The sequence below is a fragment of the Gymnogyps californianus genome, chromosome 12 (genome assembly GCF_018139145.2).
Source record: "Gymnogyps californianus isolate 813 chromosome 12, ASM1813914v2, whole genome shotgun sequence".
NCBI lineage: Eukaryota > Metazoa > Chordata > Aves > Accipitriformes > Cathartidae > Gymnogyps > Gymnogyps californianus.
The window spans coordinates 1,387,010-1,406,804 of record NC_059482.1 but is presented as its reverse complement, the minus strand read 5'-3'; the positions used below and the strand labels follow the sequence as shown (position 1 = coordinate 1,406,804).

Genomic DNA, 19,795 nt, shown 5'->3' with positions numbered 1-19,795 from the left:
GACTGGGAAGGGCAGCTTGGCTCTGGCAGCAGGGAGGGTCCTGCTGGGGTCCCCAAGGTGCATGACCGACCCCCCCCAGGGCACACAGGACCCCTCAGGGCACGCAGGCCTGTAGGGCACATGGGACCCCCCAAGACGCACAGTCCCCCAGGGTGCAGGGATCCCCCCCCCCAGCACATGCAGGACCCCAGGACACTTGGGGACCCCAAGATGCATGGTTCCCCCGGGGCACAGAGGACCCCTATGGCACACAGCCCCCCAAGGTGCACGGCCCCGGGGGTGCGTGGACCCCTGCTCCCCCCCAAGGGCACGTGGGACCCCCAGGCACATGGTGACCCCAAGCAGTTGAGCTCCCCAGGGCCGTGCCGGGGGTCCGGCAGCCCCGGCCTCCACGGCAGCTCTCCTCGCTGCTGGGGTGCCGCTGTCATGCGGGTGCCCACCCTCCTCGGGAGGAGGAGCCGCGGGAGCCGGGGCAGAGAAAGGGCCCTTTCTTCCCCATCACCCTGGGCCGGCGGGCACGTGGCTGCGGGGACGCCAGGCAGGGCTGGCGAGGAGGGCGGCCGTGACACCGGGGAGCCCGGTGGGCGTGTGGCATCCCCAGCACATCACCGGGCGGCGGGACACCCCGTCCCCCATTCCTCCGCGTCCCTTCAGCCTCGCCACCGGGCGCTGCGGGAGCGCTGGCGGGGCGGGCCGGGGACTCGGGGGGGTGTGCGGGTGCCGGGGGGGGGACGGCCCCGGGGCTGAGGCAGGGACCATGTTGACGCTGCGCCTGCTGCGTGAGCCCTGGAACGCCAGCAAGGGCAACCAGAGCAACGCCACGGCCGGGGCCGGTGGTGCCTGGTGCCAGGGGCTCGACATCCCCAATGAGCTCTTCCTCACGCTGGGGCTGGTGAGCCTGGTGGAGAACCTGCTGGTGGTGGCCGCCATCCTGAAGAACAGGAACCTGCACTCGCCCACGTACTACTTCATCTGCTGCCTGGCCGTCTCCGACATGCTGGTGAGCGTCAGCAACCTGGTGGAGATGCTCTTCATGCTGCTGATGGAGCACGGCGTGCTGGTGGTCTGCACCAGCGTCGTCCACCACATGGACAATGTCATCAACATGCTCATCTGCAGCTCCGTCATGTCCTCCCTCTCCTTCCTGGGGGTCATCGCCGTGGACCGCTACATCACCATCTTCTACGCCCTGCGCTACCACAGCATCGTGACGCTGCAACGGGCCGTGGTGACCATGGCCAGCGTCTGGCTGGCCAGCACCGTCTCCAGCACCGTCTTCATCACCTACTGCCGCAACAAAGCCATCCTCCTCTGCCTCATCGGCTTCTTCCTCTTCATGCTGGTCCTCATGCTGGTGCTCTACATCCACATGTTCGCCCTGGCCCGCCACCACCTCCGCAGCATCTCCAGCCAGCACAAGCAGCCCACCGTCTACCGCAGCAGCAGCCTGAAGGGAGCCGTCACACTCACCATCCTCCTGGGCGTCTTCTTCATCTGCTGGGGGCCTTTCTTCTTCCACCTCATCCTCATCGTCACCTGCCCCACCAACCCCTTCTGCACCTGCTTCTTCAGCTACTTCAACCTCTTCCTCATCCTCATCATCTGCAACTCAGTGATCGACCCCCTCATCTACGCCTTCCAGAGCCAGGAGCTCCGGCGGACGCTGTGGGAGGTGGTGCTGTGCTCCTGGTAGGCAGTGGGAAGCGGGTGATGGCACGGCCGCCCCTGTCACGGGATGGACGGACAGACGGATGGACGGATGGACAAGACGGGACAACCCATGGGGTGTCCTCCTCCGGCACCCCGATCCGGGCTGACGGGCTCACGGTACCCAATAAAGGCTCTTTGCAGTGATGCTGTGGCTGGCACCCGACGTGCAGCCCCCGGGGAGCCCCGGCGGGGAGGCGGGGGGGCGGTGGTCGGCCCTTCCCGGCCCCGCCATTTATTTGAAGCTCGATCGCTCCCGGTTGCCGTTGTCGGGCTGCGGCACCGGCGGGAACCGGGAGGGACCGGCGGGGCGTTGGAGCAGGCCCGGGCGTGGGGCGGCGGGAGGCCGGTCCCCGCCGGGGGGGGGCCAGCCAGGGCCTCCCCCGGACAAAGGACCCCCTCGCCGCCGCCTTTGTTCTCGGGCCGCGCCCGCCGCCGCCCGCCCCGGCCCCGCGGGGGCTCCTGGCGCCCGGGACCCCCCCGGGGCGGCCCCCGCCTGTGCTCTGCCCCCCCCTCCCCGTGACGGGACGCGGGTTGGGGGTGCTCCCCCCCCCCCTCGCCGCCGCCGCCGCCGCCGCCGCCCCGGGATGCTCCCGCCGTACCTGGGTGGTCCCTGCCCCGCCCCTCCCCTCCCCCCCCCGCGGGTACCGGGGTCCCCCCGCGTGCCGGGGCGGGCGGGTCCCCTCCCCTCCCCTCCCCCGCCATGGGTGCAGGGGGTCCCCTTCCCCCGCCCGTGCCCCCCGCCGCGGGTGCCGGGGGTCCCCGAGCCGGCGGGGCCGGGGCGGGGCCTGGGCGGGGCCGGGGCGGGGCCAGGGCGGGCGGCGGCGCCGGTGCCGCAGGGCTGTTGCAGAGCTGCGGCGGCGGCCGCCGATTGGCTGCGGGGCGGCGGTGACGTCAGCGCCCGGCCCGGTGCGGCGCGAGGCGCCTATAAAGGAGGCGGCGGCGGCGGGGCCGGCCCCCCGCGCTCCCGGTGCCGCTCCTGCTCCTGCTGCTGCTCCCGGTCCCGCTCCCGATCCCGATCCCGATCCCGATCCCGGTCCCGGTCCCGCTCCCATCCCGCTCCGCTCCGGCCCGGCAGCACCATGAGGGAGATCGTCCACATCCAGGCGGGGCAATGCGGCAACCAGATCGGCGCCAAGGTAACGGCGGCCCCGCCCCGCCGCTGCGGAGCCGAGCGGCGGACAAAGACACCCCACCCCCTCCCGCCGCCGCGGGCCCCCACCCCCAAACCCCCCCCTCAACCTCCCCCCCTCCGCCGCACCGGGCGGACAAAGGACCCCCCCCCCCCCCGCCCCTTTGTCCGCCCGCCGCCGCCCTTCAGCACCGCGGACAGCGCCCCGCGCCCCGCCGCCAGGGGGCGCCCCGCCCTGCCCGAAGGGGGGGTGGGGGGTGGGGGTGTTTGTCCCGGTGCCCCCCCCCCACGCTGAGCCCTGTACCCCCAGTTCTGGGAGGTGATCAGCGACGAGCACGGCATCGACCCCAGCGGCAACTACGTGGGCGACTCCGACCTGCAGCTGGAGCGCATCAGCGTCTACTACAATGAGGCCTCCTGTAAGCGACACCCCACCCCACCCCCGAACCCCCCCCCCACCCTGGGCAGGGCAGCCCAGCACCCCCAGGACCCCCCCTGTCCCTTCCCCCACCCCCCGATGCAGGCAGGTCCTGGGTCTGCTGGGGCGGGGCGGGGGGGGGGGGGCAGATACGTGCACCCACCCCATGGGGCCCTGTGGTTTGGGGGAGGGAGGGGGGAACATGTGCACCCAGCCCCAAGGGGAGCCTGTGCTCTGGGGGGGGGACATGACACGTGCACCCAGCTCCATGGGGCCCTGAGGTGCTGGGGGTGGGGGGACTCGTGCACCCAGCCCCGTGGGACCTTGTGGTTTGGGGGGGGCAGACGTGCACCCAGCCCTGTGGGACCCCCACTGTGTGGGGGGGGAGAAGTGTGCACCCAGCCCCACAGGGACCCCATGGTTTGGGGGGGACATGACATGCACCCAGCCCCACAGGGACCCCATGGTTTCGGGGGGGCACACAACGTGCACCCAGCCCCACAGGGACCCCATGGTTTGAGGGGGGACACACGACACATGCACCCAGCCCCACAGGGACCCCATGGTTTGGGGGGGGACACACAACGTGCACCCAGCCCCACAGGGAGCCCATGGTTTGGGGGGGGGGGACACACACGCAACACGTGCACCCAGCCCCGTGGGACCCTGCGGGGTGCGGGGGGGCACCCCCGGGGGGCGGGGGGAGCGGCAGGTCCCCTCCCGGCACGGGGTCTCTCGCAGCTCACAAGTACGTGCCTCGCGCCATCCTGGTGGACCTGGAGCCGGGGACGATGGACAGCGTGCGCTCGGGCGCCTTCGGCCACCTCTTCCGCCCCGACAACTTCATCTTCGGTAAGTCCCCGGGGCGGGGGGGGGGACGCCGTCACCCGCGTCCCCAGACCCCTCCCGGGCCGTCGCCGTCCCCGGGGCGCTCGGCGGGTGCATCCCCACCCGCGCCGCGGGGCCCGGCACAGCCGGCACGCTGCCAAACCTTTGCAGTTTCCGCTTCCCACCCCGCCCCGGCCTCAGATCTTGCCGATGCCGCCGCCGGCAGCGCCCCGTCCCCTCGCCGGCGTGGGCGCGGGGGTTTGCCGGTGGCCATCAGGTGCCTTTTTCTTTTCCCCCCCCCGGCAGGGCAGAGCGGGGCTGGGAACAACTGGGCCAAGGGGCACTACACAGAGGGGGCCGAGCTGGTGGACTCGGTGCTGGACGTGGTACGGAAGGAGTGCGAGAACTGCGACTGCCTGCAAGGCTTCCAGCTGACCCACTCGCTGGGCGGCGGCACCGGCTCCGGCATGGGCACCCTCCTCATCAGCAAGGTGCGAGAGGAGTATCCCGACCGCATCATGAACACTTTCAGCGTGGTGCCGTCCCCCAAGGTGTCGGACACGGTGGTGGAGCCCTACAACGCCACGCTCTCCATCCACCAGCTGGTGGAGAACACGGATGAGACCTACTGCATCGATAACGAAGCTCTCTACGACATCTGCTTCCGCACCCTCAAGCTGGCCACCCCCACCTACGGTGACCTCAACCACCTCGTCTCGGCCACCATGAGCGGCGTCACCACCTCCCTCCGCTTCCCCGGTCAACTCAACGCCGACCTCCGCAAGCTGGCCGTCAACATGGTGCCCTTCCCGCGTCTCCACTTCTTCATGCCGGGCTTCGCCCCGCTGACGGCCCGCGGCAGCCAGCAGTACCGCGCCCTCACCGTCCCCGAGCTCACCCAGCAGATGTTCGACGCCAAGAACATGATGGCCGCCTGCGACCCCCGCCACGGCCGCTACCTCACCGTGGCCACCGTCTTCCGGGGCCGCATGTCCATGAAGGAGGTGGACGAGCAGATGTTGGCCATCCAGAGCAAGAACAGCTCCTACTTCGTGGAGTGGATCCCCAACAACGTCAAGGTGGCCGTCTGCGACATCCCTCCCCGGGGGCTGAAGATGTCCTCCACCTTCATCGGCAACAGCACGGCCATCCAGGAGCTCTTCAAGCGCATCTCGGAGCAGTTCACGGCCATGTTCCGCCGCAAGGCCTTCCTCCACTGGTACACGGGCGAGGGGATGGACGAGATGGAGTTCACCGAGGCCGAGAGCAACATGAACGACCTGGTGTCCGAGTACCAGCAGTACCAGGACGCCACGGCCGAGGAGGAGGGCGAGATGTACGAGGACGACGAGGAGGAGTCGGAGGCGCAGGGCGCCAAGTGATGCCCGACGCCCCCCCCTGCCGCCCGCAGCCCCCCCCGGCTTCGCGCTGCTGCACCCCCTGGGCCCCGGCCGGGCTCCCCCCCCCCCCCGTGCGCCCCTTCGGTGTCTCCTGACCTCGTCCCCCCCCTGAGCCGGCTCGGCCCCCTGCCCCCCCACCCCGCCTCCCCCCTTTTCGTTTTTTACTGGTTCGTGTCTTATTTTTTTTGAATACTTAATAAATTTATTGCTGTCCAGGTAACACCCGTCTGTGGCTCCTGGGGGGGGGGGGGAATGGGACCCTCTGCTGGGGGCAACTCAGGGGTTTGACCCCGTTAACAAGGGGTCTTGGGGACCCCACGTGCCCAGGGTGGCCGTGCCTGAGCCCTGGTCCCCTCCCAGACCATGCCTGTCCCCAGTGTGTCCCCCTGCCCCACACCGTCCTGCCCCACAGGTCCAGCCCCCCCCAGGGCTGGGGGTGCAGGTGCCATCATGCCCAGGAGGGGGGCTGTGTCTTTGTCCCCACTGTCACCCTTCTCCATGCTGGGGTGGGAGGGTGGTGGCTGCCCCCTCCCTGTGCCAGGACAGCATTGTCCCTTTGTGTGTGTCCCCCCCCCAACTGAGGCAGGGGCACGGACCCCAGGGTGCTCCTCCGGCACTGCGACCCTAGGGCTGGGCACGTGCCTGGCTTTGGGGGATCCAGCGCACCCCCAGCCCAAACAGCCCTGAGCCCCCTGGCTCTGGGGACCCCCTAGGCTCCAGCCTGGGTGCTGGGCTGACCCCAGGGTGGGGGGGTGCCAGACTGTGCTGCCATGGGGCTGCAGCCTCCCCCCCCGGGACTGCTGCTCCCTCCTGGGGGGGCCCTCTGGGGAGAGGGGCTGTGCTGTGGGGGCAAGGGAAGGGGCTGGGGGCTCTGGAGCCAGGGCGCTATAGGGCTGGGGACTATAGGGGTGGGGAGTATGGGGCTGGGGGCTCCGGGAGCGTGGGGCTGGGGGCTATGGGGACCGGGAGCTATGGGGCTGGGGGCTACGCAGACAAGGGATTAGGGGGCTGGCGCCTGTGGGGCAGAGGGCCGTGGGGCACGGTTAAGTGGCGGAGGCGGTGGGCAGGAGGAGCCGTAGGGCCGGGCTCCGGGGGGGGGACAACGGGGCCCGTGGGTCGGCACGCCGCGGCCCCGATGTCCCCCGGCGCGGCCCCACCCGGGCGTGGCGCGGTGCGGTGCGGTCCGCCGGCCGGCAGGGGCGGCAGGGCGGCGGGGCGGAGCGGGGCGGGGCGGCCGGGCTGGGCGGGGCGCGGCGGTGAAGGAGCTGCCGGGGCGGGGGGCGGTGCGCGGCGGGCGGTGCTGCGGTGAGCGGGGCGGGGGCGCTGCCCCCTGGCGGGCGGGGGGACCGGGACCGGGACCGGGGGGGGGGACACACCGGTACCGGGGGCTCTGCTGGGGGCCGGGCGGGGGGGGGCTGTGCACTGTGGGTGCTTGGGGGGGACTGGGCAATAAGGGGGTGCATGGAGGGGGGGGGGGGGCTCTGCAAGAAGGGGTGCGGGGGGGGGGGCTGGGCAATGGGGGGGCTGGGCAATAAGGGGGTGCGGGGGGGAGGGGCTGGGCAATAAGGGGGTGCGGGGGGAGGGGGAGCTGCCATCCAGGCCCATACAAGGGGGGGTTGTCGGGGCTGCGGGGACCCCACGATGCGGAGCAACGTGCGGTGGGGGCTGTACCGGTGGGGAGGGGGGGGGGAAACGGGGCTGTGCAATGGGGGCTGCACCGGGAGGGGGGGGCTGCACCGGGAGGGCCGTACGGTGCCGAGCCAGGGTGACCATGGGCCGAGCCGGGCGGTGGCAGCGGGGCAGGGCGGGGGCCACGGGCGTGGGAGGTGGAGGGACGGGTTTGTCCACGGGAGACGGTGACGGTGACAGGGTGCCGGGGTGCCGGTGAGTGGCTGAGGCGGCGTCCGGCATCCCGCAGGGCAGGTTGGCGATGGCGTACGACGAGCGGCTGGCCCGCTTCCGCCAGGCCCACCTCAACCCCTTCAACAAGGCCCCCGAGCAGCAGGAGCACCCCGACGGGGGGACCCCCGCCCCAGGTGGGTGCTGACCCCCCCCCACCCCACCCCTGGTGCTGCCCCACGGCCGGGGTGGGCAGGAGGTCCCAGCCCCCCCATGGCACTCACTCACCCCATTGCAGCCCGGCGGCCGGATCCGTCCCCGGGGGACCCCGAGGGTGCCCTGGACCTGGGCCTGGCCGAGGACCACTTCTCCCGCCCCGTGGTGAGTGGGGCTGAGGGGGGGGGGGGCGGGAGGGGGGAGAGCGGGGCCGGGAGGGGGTACGTGTGGGGCGAGGGGCTGCTGGCCCACCTTCTTCCTCCTCCTCCTCCTCCTCCCGCTGCCGCAGGGCCTGATCCTGGCGTCGGACGTGCAGCAGCTATGCCAGGCCATCGAGGAGTGCAAGCGGGCGATCCTGGCGCTGCCCGAGCACTCGGAGCGGCAGAAGGACGCGGTGGTGCGGCTCATCCATCTCCGCCTCAAGCTGCAGGAGCTGAAGGTGGGGCCGGGTCTGAGGTGGGGGGGCTCTCCATGGTTGGGGGGTCCACGCTGACACCCCCCCCCCTCCGCAGGACCCTGGCGAGGACGAGCCCAACATCCGTGTGGTCCTGGAGCATCGTTTCTACAAGGAGAAGAGCAAGAGCGTGAAGCAGACGTGCGACAAGTGCAGCACCATCATCTGGGGCCTCATCCAGACCTGGTACACCTGCACAGGTGGGGCTGGGAACCCCCCCCCACCCACCCCACATCCCTCTCCCCACCCCGTCCCCGCGCTGACGGCCACCCGTCCCCCGTCCCCCTCCTCAGGCTGCTACTACCGGTGCCACAGCAAGTGCCTGCCGCTGGTGAGCAAGCCCTGCGTGCGGGCCAAGGTCAGTCACCAGGCCGAGTACCAGCTCAGCATCTGCCCCGAGAGCGGGCTGGACAGCCAGGACTACCGCTGCGCCGAGTGCCGTGCCCCCGTCTCCCTCCGTAAGGCTGCCGCGGCGTGGGGCTGGGGGGGGGGTTTGTGTGGGGCTGGGCTCCCTTGGGGGCTCTGTGGGGCTGGGGGGAGCTGGGGGCCAGGGGTGCCTGGAGCTGTGGGGTGGGGGATGCGTGGGGCTGGGCTTCTTTGGGGACTGCGTGGGGCTGGGGGGAGCTGAAGGTTGGGGCCGGGAGCTATGGGGAGCTGGGGGTCAGGGCTGTTTGGGGCTGGGGGGTGCTGGGGGTCAGGGCTGCGCGGGTTGGGGGGGTCCACAGCGCATGGGAAGGTGACGTTGGGGCCCCGCTGCGTCCCCCGGGTGCTGCTGCGTGGGCGTCCCGTGGGCGGGGGTGCGCATGGCACGGGGCGAGCAGGATGTGGCGCGGTGCCGGTACGTGTGCCAACACGTGTGCCGGCACGTGTGCCGCCGCAGGGGGGGTGCCCAGCGAGGCCCGGCAGTGCGACTACACCGGCCTCTACTACTGTAGCAGCTGCCACTGGAACGACCTGGCCGTCGTGCCCGCCCGCGCCATCCACAACTGGGACTTCGAACCCCGCAAGGTGCCCCTGGCACGGGGCGGGGGGCTCGGGGGCACCCAGGGTCCTGGGGGGGTCTGTGGCCTTGGTCGTGGGGGTCCCTGGGAGCCGTGTCCCTGGGTAGAGGTCACTTGGGGGGCCACGTCTCTGGTCGTGGGGGTCCCTGGGAGCCGTGTCCCTGGGTAGAGGTCACTTGGGGGGCCACGTCTCTGGTTATGGGGGTCCCTGGGGGCCGTGTCCCTGGTTGGAGATCATTTATGGGGCTGTGTCCCTGGGTAGCGGTCACTTGGGGGGGGGGCCGTGTCCCCAGGGCTGTGTCCCTGGCGATGGGGTCTCCGGGGCCGTGGTGGTGGGGACGGCCTGGTGCCCGCGGTTGTGACGGCGGCCCCGTCGGCGGTCGGGCAGGTGTCGCGCTGTAGCATGCGGTATCTGGCGCTGATGGTGTCGCGGCCCGTGCTGAAGCTGCGGGAGATCAACCCGCTGCTCTTCAACTACGTGGAGGAGCTGGTGGAGATCCGGGTGAGCGCGGCCGGCAGGGCAGGCAGGTCGGGGCAGGCAGGGGCTGGCAGGGGGGGGCAGCACAGTGGAGGGAGCGTGGGGTGAGCGGGAAGGGAGATGGGGACCTGGCAGCACCCGCTGGGTCCCACAAAGGGGGAGCAGGGCAGCGGCGCGGGTTGGGGCAGAGGGTGCCCGAACTGCTACGGGGCTGAGCTTGACCCGCCCTGACCTCGTCCCCATCATGTCCCTGTCTCCATCCTGTCCCCAACCTGTCCCCATCCCATCCCATTCCCACACCGTACCCATCTCGTCCCTGCCTCCATCCTGCCCCTGCCACCGCCCTTTTCCCTGTCTCGGTCTCATCCCTGTCCCCATTCCCGTCCCATTCCCGTCCTATTCCTGTCCCATCCCATCCCGTCCCCCTGCAGAAGCTGCGCCAGGACATCCTGCTGATGAAGCCCTACTTCATCACCTGCAAGGAGGCGATGGAGGCACGGCTGCTGCTGCAGGTCAGGCCCCGCGCCGGCAGCCGAGCCAGGGGGACCCTGGGACCGCGGGGTGCCGGGCCGGGCGCGGCGGTGCCGGGCACGGCGGTGACGGGCTGTCCGCCTGCAGCTGCAGGACCGGCAGCACTTTGTGGAGAACGACGAGATGTACTCGCTGCAGGACCTGATCGACATCGAGGCCGGGCGCTTGAGCTGCTCCCTGACGGAGATCCACACTCTCTTCGCCAAGCACATCAAGCTGGACTGCGAGGTGAGCCGGCGCCATGGGGCAGACTCAGCTACGACCCACGGCGCCGGCTCCCGTGGGGCCAGCGCCGTGCGGGGGGGGGGGGGCTGGCAGGGTCCCCGCCGGGCACCATTGGGACCCTCTGCCCGCTCCTGCCCCAGCGCTGCCAGGCAAAAGGCTTCGTCTGCGAGCTCTGCAAGGAGGGCGACGTGCTCTTCCCCTTCGACAGCCACACTTCCGTCTGCACCGACTGCTCCGCCGTCTTCCACAGGTACGGCACACACACCGGGGACGGCCGCTTCCCGCCGATGTGGCACCGGGGGGGGGGACGGGACACACACACACACACGGACGCCACGGGGTGCGGTGGGGTGACCCAACGCTGTCCCCTCCCCGCAGGGACTGCTACTACGACAACTCCACCACCTGCCCCAAGTGCGCCCGGCTGAGCCTGCGCAAGCAGTCCCTCTTCCAGGACTCCGGCACCGAGGCAGAGCCCTAAGGGGGGGGGACACCCGGCTCCACGGCTGTCCCCCCCACCCACCACAGGGCCCTGGGACGGACACGGGCAGCCCCATGGCTGTTGGGGGGCTGGGGTGGCCCCCCGGCTCTGTGAGGCAGCTGGGACTGGCCATGGGGATGGCAGCACTGCTACCCCCGGACACTATGGGGTGTGGGGGGGTCACTGCCGGACCCCAGCCGCTCCCCGGGGGCAGGGTGAGCCCCGCGGGAGGTGCCGGGACCCGGTGAACGACCCACAGCAGCTCCCGCCATCCCTGCGCTGATCCTGCCCGCAGCATCCGTGCCTGGAACTTGCCCGCTCGGGGCCCGGGGTGCAGGCAGGGCATGTGGTGCAGGCAGGGCAGGGGGTCCGGTGCTCCGCTGCCTGCAGTCATGCAGCATGGGCGAACGTGCCGGCTGAGCCGGAGCGACGGGTGCTGCCGGGAAGGGCGAGTGCCACCGGGATTCGGCGGAGGAGCCACCCTGAACTCCTCTCGCCGTCTCAGCGGGCAGCCAAAGGCCTGGGCAGGGCGGCGGGAGGCAGGAGCCGGGGGACCCCGTGAACCCCCCCCCCAACACATACACACACACACTACCGGGATAACGCTGCTGATTCTGGGGGAAAACACCCCGTTTCCCCCCCCCGCCCCCCGCAGCACGGCCACAGCCGTTCCCGGGGCTGAGCCCCCGAGGAGGGGGGCTGCGGGAGGGCTGGAGCCGGGCAGGGCTCCGTGCGGGGCCACTGCTCCCCCCCCCCGCGGCCCCCCCGGGTTTCCTGTAGCATTAACGAGGCCTCTTTCCGCAACCCAGCGCTCGTCTCCCTGCTTTGGCTCGGGGGGGCGGCGGCGGGGGGGGGGGAGCACCGGTGGGGCGAGCGGTGGCTCGGGGGTGGCGGGTGGGGGCTCCCGCCGGGGCAGGGCCAGCACCGGGACTACCCCCCCCCCAGGGGTCTGCCCCACACCCGCACCTCCGGGATCTCCCCGTGGGCCTGCCCCACACCCGGGCCCGTCCCCTCGAGCCCCGCCGTACCGGGGGGGGGGGGGGCGCTGAACCGGCCCGGTGCCGCTCCCGCGCATGCGCGCCCGGGGGCGGGGGACGATATATATATATGTGTGTGCGCTGTATATTCGCATCGCGTGAGGTCATCGGTGTGCGGTGACGGGACCGGCCGGGCTCCCCGGGGTCTCCCCGCCGTGCCCCCCCCCCCCCCCCCCCGGTGCCCCCGGGAGCCCCCTCCCCAACCCCTCCCTTCACCTCCCCCCGCCCCGCGGCGACGGAGACGGGCAGAGGCGCGGCGGTGGTGGGTCGCTCGGTCGGTTTTACCGGAACACAGCGCTGCTACATGAGAACCGGGCGGGTACCGACACCGGCCACGCTTCGCCGGGCTGGGTGGCACGACTCGCCCGGGCCACCGCTCCCGGCAGCCCCGGGTCCCGGCGGGGAGGGGGGGGGAAGCCGGTTGTCCCTTCGCGGGGGGGAGGCATCGGGCCACCGGCTTTGGCCGGCCCCGTGCCTCCCTCCGCGGGGCTGGGGTTGCCTCTGCCCGGGGCCGGTCCACGGTGCTGCCGGGCGAGCACCGGTCCTGCACCCCGGTTCCTCCGCCGCAGCGGGGACGGGCTCCAACGGTGCCAGGGCCGCAAGGAAGCGACCGGCACTGGCGTGTCCCCTGCCATGTCCCTGCTGTCACCGCCACCACCGTCCCCCCGGGGCAGCCCCTAGGGCTCCCGCGGCCGCTCGGCGGGCAGGAAGGCATCCGGGGGTCCCGGCGGCAGCTCCGGGTCGCTGAGGTGCTTCTTCTCCCGGCCTTGCTCCCGCGCTCGGGTCCAGGAGGGCGAGCGCAGGTACCCGGCCCGCGGCACCGCCTGCGGCTGCAGCCCTGCGGGGACAGACGGCTCGGGGCCTGCCGGATGGACGGACGGGACAGGACAGGACGGGCACAGACCGAGGACGGCGCCGCTCGCTCACCGCTGGGCGAGTCTCCGGCCGCGTTCTCTTCGTCGGAGTCGGCGAAGACTTCGGCCAGCTCCTGGTCCGACATGTCGGTCAGCTCCGTCAGGTCCAGCAGGTCGAAGTGCACCTCCAGCGAGGAGACGCTGCTCAGGGGCTCTGCGGGCAGCCGGCCGCGCTCGGGGACCCGGCCGCTGCCCGACGGGAGGGCCCCGGTGATGGGCTGCGGGCAGCGGGGGTGGGGGGGCCGGGGAGGGGACAAAGGGCTCGGCGGGGGCAGTGACCAGCTGGGGGCTGGCAGGGGACCCTGGGGCAGGCAGGGGATGCCAGGGACAGGCACGGACCCCAGGGACAGGCAGGGGACCCTGGGGCAAGCAGGGGACCCAGGGACAGGCAGGGACCCCAGGGACAGGCAGGGGACGCCAGGGACAGGCAGGGGACCCCAGGGACAGGCAGGGACCCGGGGGCAGGCAGGGGACCCGGGACAGGCAGGGGACCCTGGGGGCAGGCAGGGGACCCTGGGGCAGGGCAGGGATGCCAGGGACAGGCACGGCTGCCCACGCAGGGCCACACTCACGTCTGCGCTCGGTGACCTGCAGCAGGCCGGCGCTGGGGATGGGGATGCCACCTTGCTCCTCCGCGGGGGCTCCGGGGGTCTCCTGGGCTGGCCCATGGGTAGGGGTCCCCGCCGGGCACTCCGGGGCCAGCGCCTCCTTGCCGAGCTCTGCGATACCGGCACCTGCCACGTCGGTGACGGTAGCACCCTCCCGGGGCCCTGCCAGCCCCCTCGGGGCGTCCCGGCTGAGGGGGACAGGGACAGCGGGACCCCCAGGAGGGCCTGGGGGGAACGGGCAGAGCTGCCCAGGGCCCTGGCACCCCGTGCCAGCAGCCAGCAGCCCTGCGCCCCCCGCCCCGCGCAGCCCCTTTGTGTCGGCGAGACAAAAGCGCGGCCTGTGCCGGAGCCCAGACAAGGAGCGATTTGTCTCCCGGCAAGAGCTGGCGGGGCCGAGGCAGCCGCGGTCGTGGCACAGCTCGCGGTCGTGGCACAGCCGTGCCTGGGCACCCCTCCGGGGCTGAGCGGGCACCGAGGGTGGGCAGGAGACCCTGTGTACCTGGGGCAGCACTGGGGACCACCGCGGCTGGGCCCCAAGCCCACCCAGGGCCGGTGCTGGGGCAGGACGAAGCCAGCCGCACCCGGCACCATGTGCCACGGCCTGCCATCACCGCGCTGCCGGGCGAGGTGGCACGGGGACGGGCATCTCCTCCTTCCCCCCAGGATGGTGACAGCGGGGCAGGGGACAGGAATCCCCCCCAACCCAAGGGATCCGGGACAGAGAAAGGGACATTACAGGGGCGTTCGGTTCCTGGTACATGGAGCTGCAGGACACCCGCGCCCCTGCCCCGACACCAGCTCCGCCACGTCCTGACCCCACAAGGTGGGACCGGCACCCGGCACTGCCAGCACCTTCCCTCCGGCCGGGAAATAGGGGTCCTCACCCCGCTCCAATGCTGGGAAGAGCTCCCCGGGGGTACACGGGGGCTGCCCACTCCTGCCCGCTCCCACCATCCCACCCCACGCACCGCCGCGGTGCCCAGCCCCGGTGGGTGACGCGGCGGTGTCACCGCCTGGAGCGCGTCCTCCCCTGCCACCGGCAGCCTCCCGGCCCCGCTCCCCCTCCTGAGCCCCCACCCACCGGGGCGCTGGTCCCTGCCGCAGAAATCCCCTCTGGCCTCCGCCTGCATGGTCACGCCGCGCCGCCGGCTACGCCGCCGGCCACGCCGCCCCGCTCCGGCCTGGGCTCACCGGCTGCCTGACGGGGAGCGGGGCCGGCATCAGGCTCCCTCCTCGCACACCGCTCTGCTGACTCACGTCAAACCGCAGAGCCAGGCAGCAGCCGGCTCCGGCCACCTCACCGGCATCGGCCCCGCTTCCTGGCTGGTGCCCGGCTCGGTGGCACTGTCCCCCCGTACGGTTCCAAAGGGCCCAGTGCCCCAGGTGGGCACAGCCGGGGCTGCCACCGTGACAGGGGCCGCGGCACAGCCGTGTGCGGGGCACATACGGGAGGGACAGGCATGCACGGGAGCCCTGGCACCACCCGTGTCACCATGCAGGACCCCACTGCAGCTCCCCCCCCCCCCAATACCGGTGCCCCCCCCAGCTCCACCGGCACAGCCACCACCCCGTCCCCGAGCGCCCCAGCCCTCCGCACTCCTCCACCAGCACACCTGCACGGGAAGGGGGTGTCTGCCCCGGTACCCCACCTCCCCGCCTGGCACCCCCTCCTGCACCTCAGCCTGCCCCAGGCACCCCGTACCCTGGCCTGGCACCCCACTGCACCCCCCCCCCACGTCCTGTGAGCACCCCACTGTGCACCCACGTCCCCTGGGCACCCCACTGCAACCCCACATCCTCTGGGCACCCCGCTGCACCCCCACAGCCCCATCCCAGACTCTCCCTGCACATACTTGCCTGCACAGACACCTGTCCATAGGCCCCCCCTGCCTGTGCTGTGTCGTCCCCCCCCGCCCCACAGCCCCCCCCCCCATCCCACCGCCCCCACCCCTGCGGCCAGGCACCCCCTGGCACGGCCGCACACGTACCGGCACCTAGGCACGCACACGCTCCCCCCACACACCGCCCCCCTGTACACCCCCACCCAGAGCCCCCTGCACCCCCCCACGCACCCACCCTTGCCCCCCCCCCCCGCACCCCCACCCAGAGCCCCCTGCACCCCCCCCGCACCCTCCCTTGCCTCTCCCCCCCCCACACCCCCACCCAGAGCCCCCTGCACCCCCCATGCACCCTCCCTTGCCCCCCCCCGCACCCCCACCCAGAGCCCCCTGCACCCCCCCACGCACCCACCCTTGCCCCCCCCCCGCACCCCCACCCAGAGCCCCCTGCACCCCCCCGCACCCTCCCTTGCCTCTCCCCCCCACACACCCCCACCCAGAGCCCCCCTGCACCCCCCATGCACCCTCCCTTGCCCCCCCCCCGCACCCCCACCCAGAGCCCCCTGCACCCCCCCGCACCCCCACCCCGAGCCCCCTGCGCCCCGCTGCATTCCCGTGCACACCCCTTGCACACCCCTTGCACACCCCGCCCTACATCTCCTTGTGCACCCCCTGCCCCCCGCCCGTACCCCCAGCCCCCCCCCCGCGCCCCGCGGGGCCCGGCCCGGTTCCGCCCGCTGCGGGCTCCCGCCTGACGGAGCCGCCCGGCCCGGGGCCGCGGTGATGGGCGCGCCCGTCCGTTCCCCGCCCGCCCCCCCGCTGCCGCCGCCGCTGCCGCTCCCCGCCCTCACCTGCGGTGCCGGCCGCTCCCGGAGCCTCCATGGGCCGGGACCGGTACCGGGGCCGGGGCCGGGACCGGTGCTGGGCGGGGCGGGCCCGGTGCCAGCCCGCAGCCCGCACGCTCCTGCCGCCGCGGCGGGGGCGGTGCTGGGGGCGGCGCGGGGGCGGGGGCTCGGGGGACGGGGGGGACGGGGGGACGGGGGGGACGGGACGACACCGGCCCCGCCTGCCCCGGGGGACCGGGGATACCGGGGGGGTGTGCGGAGAAGGACCCGGGAGCGCGGGTCCCGGGGGTCGGGAGGCACGGTGGGGAACCGGGAGGGCGCGGGGGTGCGGAGGGGACCGGGGGCAGAGGAGACCCGGGGGGGGGGGGGGGGGACCGGACACACGGGAACCGGGGGTGCAGCGGGGACCCCGGGCGTGCGGAGGGGTCTCGGAGGGGAGCCGGAGGACCCCAGCTGCGGGGGCCGGGGATGCCGGGGCACCGGGGGCCAGGCCGCGGCGGTGAGCCCCGGGGGTGCGGAGGGGTCTCGGGCCCGGGCACAGCGGGGAACCCCCGGCCCGGCCCGGCCCGGCCCGGCTCCGCCCCGGGCCCGGAGCAGGCCCCGCCGCCGTTACCAGGGCGGGGCCCCGCGTTGCTAGGGGGCGTGCCCGGCCGCCGCGCGCCTCTCGCGAGATCCGGCCGCCCGTTGCCTGGAGACCGCGGCGCCAGCGGCAGCCGCCATGGTGAGAGCCGGGCCCGGACCGGGCCCGGGACCGGGCCCGGCGGCGGGGGGGGGGAGAGAGAGAGAGAGAGAGAGAGAGCGAGCGAGCGAGCCCCGGGGCGGCTGGGGGGGCTCTGGGCTTGCTGCTGCAGGGTCCCATGGAGCCGGGGGGTGCGGGCAGGGGATGGCGGTGGGGCCCGGCCCGGCCCGGCCCGGCCGGCTCTTGGGGAGGGAGCCCCGAGGTCTGCGGGGGGCCGGCCGGGCCTGGCCCGCTCTTGGGAAGGGGAGGGAGCCCCTTGGCACCGTGCACAGCACTGCGGTGACACTCGTTTGGGTACGTGCGTTTTGTGCCTGGGGGCTTCACTGCGGAGCTGGGCCGGCAGCGGCTGGGCATGAGCTAGGGGTGTCCTGGAGGGTCTCGGAGGCTTCCAGGCTCCTGCCCGGGGACCCTGGCTCCATCAGCCAGCCCTCCCTGTCACCCTTCTCATCCTGTCCCTGCCATGAGAGCTGGTATGCTTTGTGGCCTGGGCCGGTGCGGGAGCTCTGAGCAGCACAGCTTCCTCCTGGCACCCGAGCCGCACGCCCACCTCCTGCCTTTTGCTTTCTTTCCTTAGGCACCCAAAAAGAAAGTCGGAAAAAAAGGGAAGGGGAGCAAAGCTCCAGCAGTGGTGGATGCCTTGTCCCCGAAGGAGATGAGCAAGGAGCAGGTGAGAGATCCCCTGCCTCCCAGCCCACCCCCGGGTAGGAGGACATTGCTACTTGCAAGAACAGCGCTCAGGACCCCTGCTCGGCGCCTGGCTCCGGCTCCGGGGAAAACAGGTGGCAGAGGGTGACGGAGACAAGCGGCCGGGGTTCATTTCGCTGCCTGATACCCGTCTGGGCTGTGTGGGGGGGGTTCTCACTGTTCCTGGAAGGAGCAGCTCCCTCATCCCACCTTCCCTTCCACTGGTCCGGGGTGCTCTGCTCTTCAGCCCTGTGCCCTCGTTGTCTTCTCCCTGACTCCGTAACCCCGGCACCCTGCTCGGCCGGGTGATGGCTCAGCCTGGAGCTCTGTGGTTGCAGCCTGCTGCGCTCTCAGTCGCGTTGCTGCTGGGGTGGGAGGCTCCCGTAGGCACGGGGAGGGCAGGCGGAGGTGGAAGGTGCAGCCGCTGCCCCTCGTTTGCTCCAAGTCCTGCTTGTTTTGCTGGGTGCCCTACAAACAGAGGAGGAGATAGCCCTGGCCTGGGGACCTCGCTCCTGGGATGAGATCTTGCACATCTCACTGCAAGCAGTGTGGCCAGGCGGCCAAGAAGGCCAACAGCATCCTGGCTTGTATCAGCAATAGCGTGGCCAGCAGGACTAGGGGAGGGATCGTCCCCCCGTGCTCGGCACCGGTGAGGCCGCACCTCGAATGCTGCGTGCAGTTTTGGGCCCCTCACGACAAGAAAGACGCTGAGGGGCTGGAGCGCGTCCGAAGAAGGGCAACGAAGCTGGGGAAGGGGCTGGAGAACAAGTCCTGTGAGGAGCGGCTGAGGGCACTGGGGGTGTTCAGCCTGGAGCAAAGGAGGCTGAGGGGAGACCTCATCGCTCTCTACAACGGCCTGACAGGAGGCTGTAGCGAGGTGGGGGTCGGGCTCTTCTCCCAAGTAACAAGGGGTAGGAGGAGAGGAAACGGCCTCAAGTTGCGCCAGGGGAGGTTTGGATCGGATATTAGGAGAAATGTCTTCACCAAAAGGGTTGTGAAGCACTGGAACAGGCTGCCCAGGGCAGCGGTTGAGTCACCATCCCTGGAGGTATTTAAAAGAGGCGTAGATGTGGCGCTTAGGGACGTGGTTTAGTGGTGGACTTGGCAGTGCTGGATTAACGGTTGGACTTGATGATCTTGAGGGTCTTTTCCAACCTAAATGATTCTATGATTCAGTAGTAATTAGGCACCTGAGAATGGTGTTACCGGACACTGCGAGACACAATATCTGAGCCCAGGCTGCTTACGGTAGGGTAAGGTTTTGTTATTCCTTTTCCAGAGGCTGATGGGTTCTGTCAGGTCCAGGGTGTGTCAGGGCTCCTCCCCTTCTCTCCTGCGCTTCTCCGTCCCAGTAACAGCCACTGTGTCCTGCCAGGTTTGCGACACGGCTTGCCATGGGTGTCTTGCAAAGGCATCTGTCCCAGACCTCCTTTTCCCCCTACCTGGCTCTTCCTCTCGGCTTTGCAGCTGGAGAAGCACGTTGTGCGTCTCCGGGAGGAGCTGGACCGGGAACGGGAAGAGCGCAACTATTTCCAGCTAGAGCGTGACAAGATTCACACCTTCTGGGAGATCACCCGCCGGCAGCTGGAGGAGAAGAGAGCAGAGCTGCGGAACAAGGACCGGGAGATGGAGGAGGCGGAGGAGCGGCATCAAGTGGAGATCAAGGTGGGAGGGGAGAAGGCTGGGAGGTGTTGTGAGTGCCCCAAGCTCCCGGTGAGCCTCGGGCAGCTCTGAGGAGGAGAGGGAAGGGGGGAGAGGAGAAGAAGCTGGGCAGGATGCAAGCCAGGAGCGTCTCGGCCAGTATCCCAGCTCCGGGTGTCTCCTGCTGAAGCCCCTCACCTGCTCTGTGGCTTGTCTTTAGGTTTACAAGCAGAAGGTGAAGCACTTGTTGTACGAACACCAGGAAAACCTCACCGAGCTGAAGGCAGAGGGCACCCTGTCCGTGAAGCGGGCCCAGAAGGATCACTGGGCCCAGGAGATGGAGCTGCGTAAAGACATGCGCTCCTTGAAAGTGGAACTGAAGGAGCAGGAGCTGGCCAACGAGGTGGTGGTGAAAAACATGCGCCTGGTACGTCCCGGGCCGGGCCGGAGCTGTGTGCGAGGTGGTTCTGCTGCAGAGGGAGGTGGTGGGGCCGCAGGTTGAGCCCTCCCAGCCCCGGCGTGTGAGCGGGAGCCTAACCTTCCCGGCTCTCTCCGTGGGGTGGGATGGGGTTTCCCGCAGGCACTGGTAACCGATGCACTTGGAGGCACTAGAAAGTCAGCGCAGGAACGGGGAGAAGGGATTCCTGGGGCAGCTCCTGTGAACTCCTCTCCCGCAGCAGGGAGCTGTGAGAACAACTGGAGAACCTACGAGCCGCCGTTTGCACGGATAACGTGGGATCGGTGCCACGGCGGGAGCCTTTCCCAGGGAGCCGGAGGGA

General features: G+C 71.5%; 5 protein-coding genes across 8 annotated transcripts in view; 4 read left to right on the top strand and 1 right to left on the bottom strand.

Moving 5' to 3' along the window:
* The first annotated feature begins 757 nt into the window (after positions 1 to 757).
* Positions 758 to 1,693, top strand: MC1R (melanocortin 1 receptor). The gene has a single exon (XM_050904253.1). The coding sequence runs from the start codon at positions 758 to 760 to the stop codon at positions 1,691 to 1,693; it is 936 nt and encodes a 311-aa protein (XP_050760210.1).
* Positions 1,694 to 2,728: 1,035 nt separating this feature from the next.
* TUBB3 (tubulin beta 3 class III) lies at positions 2,729 to 5,700 on the top strand. Of its 3 annotated transcripts, XM_050903796.1 has the most exons (4): positions 2,729 to 2,846; positions 3,150 to 3,258; positions 3,999 to 4,109; positions 4,392 to 5,700. In XM_050903796.1, the coding sequence occupies exons 1-4, from the start codon at positions 2,790 to 2,792 to the stop codon at positions 5,465 to 5,467; spliced, it is 1,353 nt and encodes a 450-aa protein (XP_050759753.1). In that variant the 5' UTR covers positions 2,729 to 2,789; the 3' UTR covers positions 5,468 to 5,700. The 3 variants fall into 3 exon arrangements, with proteins under 3 accessions (XP_050759753.1, XP_050759756.1, XP_050759755.1); XM_050903799.1 differs by lacking the exon at positions 3,150 to 3,258 and having other exon boundaries at positions 4,007 to 4,109; XM_050903798.1 differs by lacking the exon at positions 3,999 to 4,109.
* A 1,713-nt stretch (positions 5,701 to 7,413) lies between these two features.
* Positions 7,414 to 11,506, top strand: DEF8 (differentially expressed in FDCP 8 homolog). 2 transcript variants are annotated; one of them, XM_050903801.1, is made up of 11 exons: positions 7,414 to 7,521; positions 7,623 to 7,705; positions 7,830 to 7,979; positions 8,053 to 8,194; positions 8,288 to 8,452; positions 8,875 to 9,002; positions 9,384 to 9,497; positions 9,905 to 9,985; positions 10,092 to 10,232; positions 10,370 to 10,479; positions 10,608 to 11,506. In XM_050903801.1, the coding sequence occupies exons 1-11, from the start codon at positions 7,416 to 7,418 to the stop codon at positions 10,708 to 10,710; spliced, it is 1,323 nt and encodes a 440-aa protein (XP_050759758.1). In that variant the 5' UTR covers positions 7,414 to 7,415; the 3' UTR covers positions 10,711 to 11,506. The 2 variants fall into 2 exon arrangements, with proteins under 2 accessions (XP_050759758.1, XP_050759757.1); XM_050903800.1 differs by having other exon boundaries at positions 7,581 to 7,705.
* A 509-nt stretch (positions 11,507 to 12,015) lies between these two features.
* Positions 12,016 to 14,568, bottom strand: DBNDD1 (dysbindin domain containing 1). The gene is made up of 4 exons (XM_050904087.1): positions 14,351 to 14,568; positions 13,234 to 13,380; positions 12,675 to 12,815; positions 12,016 to 12,585 (listed from the first exon to the last, which is right to left on the bottom strand). The coding sequence occupies exons 1-4, from the start codon at positions 14,397 to 14,399 to the stop codon at positions 12,425 to 12,427; spliced, it is 498 nt and encodes a 165-aa protein (XP_050760044.1). The 5' UTR covers positions 14,400 to 14,568; the 3' UTR covers positions 12,016 to 12,424.
* Positions 14,569 to 15,890: 1,322 nt separating this feature from the next.
* The window catches only part of LOC127021274 (cadherin-20-like), a 5,254-nt gene continuing 1,349 nt past the window's right edge, over positions 15,891 to 19,795 (top strand). The window contains exons 1-4 of the mRNA XM_050904252.1: positions 15,891 to 16,001; positions 17,266 to 17,358; positions 18,843 to 19,040; positions 19,237 to 19,477. Coding sequence (XP_050760209.1) covers positions 15,891 to 16,001; positions 17,266 to 17,358; positions 18,843 to 19,040; positions 19,237 to 19,477 — 643 coding nt within the window. The remainder of the gene's footprint in view (positions 16,002 to 17,265; positions 17,359 to 18,842; positions 19,041 to 19,236; positions 19,478 to 19,795) is intronic.